This window comes from Scophthalmus maximus, chromosome 22 (genome assembly GCF_022379125.1).
Source record: "Scophthalmus maximus strain ysfricsl-2021 chromosome 22, ASM2237912v1, whole genome shotgun sequence".
NCBI classification, from domain to species: Eukaryota; Metazoa; Chordata; class Actinopteri; order Pleuronectiformes; family Scophthalmidae; genus Scophthalmus; species Scophthalmus maximus.
Window position 1 is genome coordinate 6,019,276 of NC_061536.1, and position 8,225 is coordinate 6,027,500.

General features: G+C 43.7%; 1 protein-coding gene across 1 annotated transcript in view; it reads left to right on the forward strand.

Moving 5' to 3' along the window:
• Positions 1 to 139: 139 nt before the first annotated feature.
• Positions 140 to 8,225, forward strand: part of lrrc69 (leucine rich repeat containing 69) — a 10,571-nt gene continuing 2,485 nt past the window's right edge. Inside the window, 8 exon segments of the mRNA XM_035620809.2 lie at positions 140 to 487; positions 490 to 554; positions 668 to 744; positions 746 to 792; positions 893 to 965; positions 1,123 to 1,318; positions 1,779 to 1,908; positions 8,133 to 8,225. The exon segment at positions 8,133 to 8,225 is cut by the window's right edge and continues 2,485 nt beyond it. Coding sequence (XP_035476702.2) covers positions 241 to 487; positions 490 to 554; positions 668 to 744; positions 746 to 792; positions 893 to 965; positions 1,123 to 1,318; positions 1,779 to 1,889 — 816 coding nt within the window. The 5' untranslated portion in view covers positions 140 to 240 and the 3' untranslated portion in view covers positions 1,890 to 1,908; positions 8,133 to 8,225.

Genomic DNA, 8,225 nt, shown 5'->3' on the forward strand with positions numbered 1-8,225 from the left:
TGTGTCACCGCTCGTTTTTTGGTATTTCTGATTAGGAAATATTGAAGTGATGTTTTTGCTCTACACGAGGCATCACATTACACATGCTTGACAACCATTATCTGTGGATAAAAGAGGGGAGGGGTGGGCGGGGCAAAAGTAACGCTGTATCATTAAGTATTTTTCTTCCTTTTTTACAAAGATATGACAAAACAAACTACGTCTCTAAAACGCTATATCTATAATTGAACGTTTTCCAGGATGTTGGAAAATCCTAAGCATTTTTTTCCCCTCGATGCTCAGCTGTCACCACTAGATGTCGCCACCACACAACAGAAGATCTTTAGTGACCAGTCAGAGAGCGTCGTGTTGCCATGGAGAAAACTTTGTTGGTTTGCTCAACTAATGGCTGAGTCAGTGGTTAGAGCTTTATATGGCAAAGCGACGTCCTTGAATTTGGGCTCAAAGAAACTAAAAGACGCCCCTGAGTGTGTTCCCAGACTGACTTGTAGGTTCTCCTGCTGAACAACAACTGTATCACCGCCCTGCCCGCCGAGCTGATCTCTCTGCAACACGTGAGTCTCCACTTTCCTGGAATTCTTTTTTTCTCCCAAAGATAACAATTTAAGATGTCTTCACACCACGCAGGTTTATGAATGAATAACCTTTCTCATCTAATACCTGTAAGCTGGTGGAGCTGAACTTGGGAAATAATGCCTTGAAGGAGGTCCCCGCTGTTTTGGGCCATCTGGACTCCTTGAAGAAACTATCTGTTCAGCAACCAAATCACAGTAGTTCCACCTGAGGTGATAGGTGGGTTCTCAATCTTCTGCTTTATTAACTTTATGGGGATATGCCCCAATAACCCAAAGCTAAAATGAACCCCTCTTATTGTCGTATTTATATTTTACAGGTGCTTTACGAAACCTTGTTGTGCTCAATCTGAACCACGACCAAATTCAAAGACTTCCACCAGAGACTAAAAGGTACATGTGGTGTCCCAAGACACCTCTGCATATCTGCAATAATAGATTATGACCGTAAAGTTGACTTGTTTTCATCTCTTTCTCTCTTTGAGAAAAGGTTGAATGAAGAGCACAAAGTGGTGCAGAATGATGTTTTTCTCTGTTATATAATTGTCAGTTTGAGAGAGCTTCGACGTCTCAGTGCGCTGGACAACAAACTGGAGGAGCTCCCTGCAGAGTTGGGTCATCTCACTAAACTGTCGGAGATAAGCTTGACTTCCAACAAGCTGTCTCGGTTACCTCAGCAGCTGTGCCAGTGTAAAGACGTGACCGAGCTCCACGTGGCCAGAAACCAGCTGACCAGCCTCCCAGGGGTGGGTGTTGGCCGATGAACCTCAGTTTCCCACCCAAACACAGTGAGCCGTTTTCTTTGTCGTTTTCTATCTCTGTGATTTTTCTCAGATTGTCAGCAATATAGAATTGAAATACTTTTCATGTCACCCGGGGTATTAGCGCCCTGGAGAAACTACAGTTTGTTGATGTGGCTGGGAACAGGTTTCCCATGTTCCCTGTTGAGGTACAATGTCCTAATTTGGGGCCGTCGTGTTGTCGAAAAACATCTATAAAATGTGGAAACAAAACGTCACTGTCTGCCTTGGGGTGACCCTGAAAACATTTTGCCCACGGTTGTCATTGAAACTATATGTTTCTTTGACATATACATACATACATATTTGTTAAAGTATGTGTGACAGCTATACTGTGCAAAAATAGCATAAAACATGTAGTGGCTCATTACCTAAATGTGCTTGGTCACGATTATGTGTCTTGCAGGACATGAGAAAAATGAGGAGATCACTGATGATACCAGCGCACGCCGCTCTTTGTTCGTACAAGTGCTTCAATGCAGACGGACACTCCTACTGTGGAGTTGCTACAAGATGAATACAAGTTTGTTAAAAAGGTACTATCCATAATCCCAGTCTCTATCTCATCCAATTAAAAAAATAATTAAAACTGGACACACATTTGTTAATATTCATATTTTAAAACCTTACCTTGACAATGCATTTCTGGCAGTGATTTCATTTTCCAGTCACTGTTTTTTGATGCTATGAGATTTGACTGTGATCACTAGATGGCAGCAAATGAACACTGTAATTTACACATTTAGTTGGACCCTGTTTCAATGCTTAATACAGTCCTCGACTGAATTCACAATGCCTTTATGATGTGATGTAACCATAAAATCATCAAACTCATCATAAAAACTCATAAAAACTTCCTAATAATAAAACAAACACTGAAACACACCATGACCATGTGTTAACCCACACAAAAAGAGAGAATTACATAAATCCACATAAAACCTTCTACACCTGTTTGTTTTTTTCACATTGGTTGAGGTGAGTGCAGGTTTGTAATTTTTGAGAATTTCCCCAGAGTTGTTCAACTCGAGGCTTAAAGGAAGCCTCAACCATTCCACTTAATGATAAAGATAGCAATATTTGATGTTTAATGTTTCAATATTTAATTTACTACACATATTTTACTTTAATTTTTATTTAGTAGGATCCTGTTCTCTTGTCATTGCTGATCGAGCTGCCCTAACTGACTCCATTGCTGCCCGCATCACTATCTCCATCTACAGCGAGTGGCATCTGTTCCGACCTGCCAGACACGGGGAAGATTGTATGAGATTGTGAGAGAGAGAGAGAGAGAGACAGACAGACAGAGAGTACTTCATTTCTGGCAAATTAATTTCCCATCCACGCCTCCAGAGCTTGCTAGCTCTCTCACTAGCTGCTGCAGCCGCTGCTGCATGTCTACTGACTCAGAGCCTCATGCATAATGCATCAGGTTTAATTGCAAACCCAGAAACTAATGACTTTGGACTGGTTAACAGCAGGGGAGCCATACATCTCGAGCAAACTGAATGAAAAATCAGCTCAGAGGAGGGAAAAAAGGAGCCTAGTCCCTAATTGATGAATAATTGAAGCGGCGAGCTACAGGGCATAATTGTGACATTTTGTTTCAATCAATTTCCAAGTGGTGTGGGCGAGAGTACACTTAAAGGGAAAAAGGCGATGACATCAGAAGAGAAAGAAGGAGAAGATAGTGAGAGCGGCTGGTGATGGAAGTGGACACTGGGTCTTCAGTCATTGCGGTGGCATTGGCTGAGGGGAAAAGACAGGACTCATTCAAACACAAAAATGTCTTTTCTCTCAATGTCCCTCTCACGTTGTAGGTTTTCTGTCAGTGATGAGAGAAGTGGCCCGGTGAGCCACTGTGGTGGAACTAAAACCCACACCAGTCTGTCCTGGCCTGCATGGCGTTGACTGGATGACGCCTGAGGGTCAGGCAGACAAAGAGAGACAGGCAGGGCCACTGGGGCACCAGGCTATTTGATCATAAGCATTTGCGCCACATCAAAAACAGAAATCATGTAATGCCCTGAGCATGGTCTGTAACATTTGACCATTCTGTGTTCATCAACAGGGTTGGGCCTGGGTGATTTCTTTTAGTACACATGAGCTTAGAAAATCTAAACCTCAAAAAAAAAGTTCCGTTAAGCCCTTAATAATCACACTGGATTCCATCATATCGCCCATTCATTTCAGTTTTCATGTTTCATGTTACAAATATCCAGCACTTCACAAGAAAAATTCAGCACAGTTACATCACTGCAGACTTTGCTCTCCTGCCTCCAGCGCTGGAAGAGAGCTCCATGTTCTAAGATTGCACAGACATTGTTTTTTGTTCTGGGGTACATTTTTTGCCATAAATGATACATAAGTTTACATAATGACCTCACAATGGCAATTCGAAAATAGTTTTAATGGGCGCGCATGAACGTGGCTCATAAATAGGCCATTACAATAGGCCATTTCGACCTAACTAATGGGTGAAAGGCCAACAGTATATATACGTGCCGTCATGCAGGCAGCAGATGCTGGGTCCTGCAGCAGTGGAGCAGCAGCAGCAGCAGCAGCAGGGCCACTAGCTCAGTGGCCTCAGGACTTGTCTGTTAGTTGGTCTGGTGTCTGGTGTCAAGCTTTCTGCATGTATTCACACACATGCACACGCACGCACGCACAGACACACACACACACACACACACCACTTAAACACAATGCACAAACGCAAACACAATCACTCCATCCTCTCTGCACTAATGGCACATCATCAAGATAACTTTGCCCCCATCGCTTTGTTTTCATCCTGTCGTCTCATGAAACACACAGTCCCCCCCCCCCCCCCCCCCCCCCCCCCCCCCCCCCCAAAATGCGCGCAGGCACACTTCTTCCATATCACTGAGCTGTCCCTCGTGATTGCCATATTTCGGAGAGCTCCGTGCATTTGCACAGAATGCTTCTAAAAAAACCTCGCACGGCATGATTGACGTCTATGGAAATGAGGGGGTTGCATCCTCAAAGGAGACACCATACGGATGGAGGCAGCGCACCGACGAGAGGCGTCTACAAAAGGTGCTTGTAAATTCCTGACATGCCTAGCATATGTTAATGAGCCATTCTCTCGCTCTGATATAATTACTGCGAGGGGATATTGCCTTTGGTGGAAATATCTGTCTCGCATGGCGTGGCTACCTCATGGGGGTGAAGAAAAAAGAAGTAAAGAATGATAAAGTAGCGGGTGGATAAATTCTCATTTACCATGCTTGGAGGTAAAGGGAGTGATGTTGGCAAATTCACTCAAGATGATATATTGGGTTGAAGGAACCCAGGGTTCATTACATACCGCCTTTGTTAAAGCGCTTTCTGCAGTCTTGTGTCGTTTGTTAGGGGGTATTTAGTCTGTCTTGTCATTCGGAGCACTTACTTAGGATGTCTTTGGAGGAGCCCATGGCTGCTGGAGTTCACATTGCATCTTGGGGCTGGAAAAGCCAAGTGATACTTTGGCTAAAAACAGACTATAGGTTGCTGGTTGCAGGCTTTTGTTGTTATGGATATGATGAAAATATGTGTTGGCCATGTCTCTAATTTTAATTATCTGTGTTTTGTCATATTTTCTGTTAAGCCTTACAACCCCATATTCACTTCATGTGGGTATATATATATGAATCTACACTTTTAAGTTTTATAGTATTAGGCTCAAACAAGCATTTGCAGCTGTCCAGTGTAATATCTCTACTGCAACAATGTGGCATGCTTTGTCATTTTCAGGGATCCGTCAAAAGCCTTGGTGGCGGTCTTCGCCTCATTATCAGATCTGACACTGATAAATCACCCTGATTTCTCCTCGTCTGTAATAGAAGAGTTTAATATTAAAAAGAGTACCACTGATTTCTGAATTCGCAGAGAGAGAGAGACAGAGAGAGGAAAAACAGACGTTCAGTAGCGAGGGGTCGTTCAGTGTCATAGCCAGGAGTGTGAACCACTCCAATCAGTAGACTCTATTGTTGTCCATCGCTGCCCATGACAGAACTTGGTATTGAGCCACTGGCAGAGAACCAAGGTTGTTGTCTGGACTGGTGGACAGCTGCACTATCGGTTCTGTTGTGGAGACTGATGACGAAGGGCACTAGGGGGCAGTATGATTCTCTGCTGGCCCTCGAGCACATGGGGAGAGAGATGCACTGATGCGCCGCACACTGGGATGTGCCTGATGAATCTACGAGATAGAGCAGTTAATAAAAAGCAAGAACAATGAGCTGTTGTTGGAATTCAAAGCTTAATTGAAAAACCCAAGCATCGGATTGGCGCATGGTAACACACGTGTGATTGTAGAATCGAATAAGTGCAGCCACATATGAGGAAAAAGGTGAGAAGTATTCTCGCACTCACTGATGCATATCGAAAGAAGAAGAGACTGCAAAGACACCAGATGCACAAGACAATAACTGCACCATCTCTCCATCAAAATCAATCAACATGTTCAACAAAAGAGCTTCCCTGTGTGTGGGTTGGAAAGAAACTAGACTTGCAGTGCACCAGACCATAAACAGATGCTATAAAACAAAACCACCCAGATGTAACAATCTAATAAGGCCGCTTCCTCCTAATCCTTTCTCTGTTTCTCCTCCACATCACAATACGACATGAATAACAGTCTGAATACAAGCGAGTAAACTGTCTGTCCTTTGAGGTTACAGGGAAGCAATTCCATTGCTGAGCTGTTCCTCATTAGGGGTGCTGAGACAAGCGCCCGGCCGCCAGGCCAGCAACCTCTCTGTGGCAGTTCTGGGTCAGTACCAACCGCGCTGCGAAAAAACCCACCCCCATCACGCTGCATTTGGCGAAGAAGTGAGACAAAAACTTCAAAAGAACAAATAAATCTTTAATCTTGAGTGTCTTTGAATCCCCTTTGGAAAGTTTTCTTCGTGTTCGGTAATAACAGGGACTGCAGAGAGGGACGTGTGTTTCTGTTTGTTCGGAAGGCTGACTATTTATTTATTCGGGGGAACAAAACTGGAGGGAAAAACGAGGCTGAAAGAGATGTAGATGCTGCTTCATAGCGTTTGATGTCACTTCAGATGGTTCCCTCAGCAGAGTGCCATGTTGTAGTTTACGTGTGTTTTGATGCTGGCAGTTTCCAAAAGCAGTTTCTTTATTCTTTGTTTGTTTCTGTTCGGCTCTGGGTTGGATATGACTCCTGGCACTGTAGATGAACTTAATCAGAGTATGCATATCCCTCTGACGCTCTCCTATAGCCACCTCATTCGATTCATCGTTCAAAACAATCTGGCATGTGCGTAAATTCAGCCTGTCAGAAACGCAAGGGGCAAACCCGGACGAGCTGACCCTATGAAGTCGCGCCGCTCCAGCTCTGCCCACACTCCGTCATCCGCTATGACTGACGGCACATCCTCTCATCACCCAATCGGAAGGGTCACGTGATGGCCACTGGAGCATGCCCAGTATGGCAGATCGGCAGGCGGGTGGGACACCAGGTAGCAGCAGCTGGTCTCCGGGTTTTTCTGGAGCACACGAGTGCCTGTGGCGCTGCAGGCGTTGGCTGGTGGAACATCTGTCTGCGATCTGCAGGCCGGCTGGATGAGCAGACCAACAACCCGACCAACCAGCCAAATGAGCGTCCTGCACACATGAATGTCCTTCAGGAATATGGGGGTTAACGTCTCTGTTATCGCAGTCCGACTCTCCTCAATCCTGTCGATACATTTTGCAGAGCGGATGCTGCTATTTGCTCTTTGTTCTATAAATAGAGACCACATCTCTCTACAGCTCCATGTTTATTAATGCTTCATTTCTTGTAGAGGGAATGCTTTCTTTTTAGCCTCACACAATTTGTAGTAGGAGCTGTTGCCTTCAGTGACAAAACTGACGTAAGAATGATTTTTTTTTTGCAATGTCAATTGCATATTTGCCCTTTGTTCGTAGAGTAGAATTCAGCGTATATTCTTAGCTAATACCGTTCAATCATTTTACACAGTATAGAAGCTTGGCAAGGTACATTTATTCCTCAGCTTTATTTTCGAATCCTGTAGGCAATGTTTTTTTTTGCCATTTCAAGCATATCGTAAAAAACAGACATGCCAATAATTTCTTTCCTTTTTACCTTTATGACAATTCATATTTTGGTCTGATGATGGTGTCAGGTGAAGAGTTGAATCAATCCACTGTTAAAATAGATCTCAGTTTGGTTCACAGTGATTAAACCACTGACCGACAAAACTGAATTGAATGCAGCCCTCGGCTCCACAGCAATTTTGATAGCGTTAACTCCCTGTCCATCTTGTGTATATAGCAAATTTAAAATTCATAGGTTACAGCAGCAGAGATGGAGAAAAGGGTTTAGCATTTCTGCGTTCAGAAAGACAAGGACCTGCTGTGAATCGAGAGGCAGAAATCCCAACCTTGCCAGGGTAATTGATGAAACTTCGGAGCCACTGCCATGTCAATCAAGCATTCATGTGCTGTGTGCCTGTGAAGAGGGGTAAACATTTCCAAGATAATTAGGAGAGAGTTCAATCTGACAAAAGACAACCATTTGCATGTGGTTTTAATGAATCCAAAACATTCTGTATGGGACATTGCTTTGGTCTAATTAGCATATGCTGAATTTCCTGAAAGAAAAAAAAGAAAAAGAAGTGTCAATGCCCCCAAGAGAAGCTCCAATTACTTTTAACATCGTCACAACCCCACAGTTGCATTTGTAGCTTAATGCAAAATCGTGTTTATCTTTTTCCTGTTTCCTCTAATATTGTAGCTAATTGACGCCGGGAGGAATAAAAACAGCACAAATACAACAACAGCTCCAGACTTCACACAACCCGGACCAACAGAAAAGAGCAGCGTGATT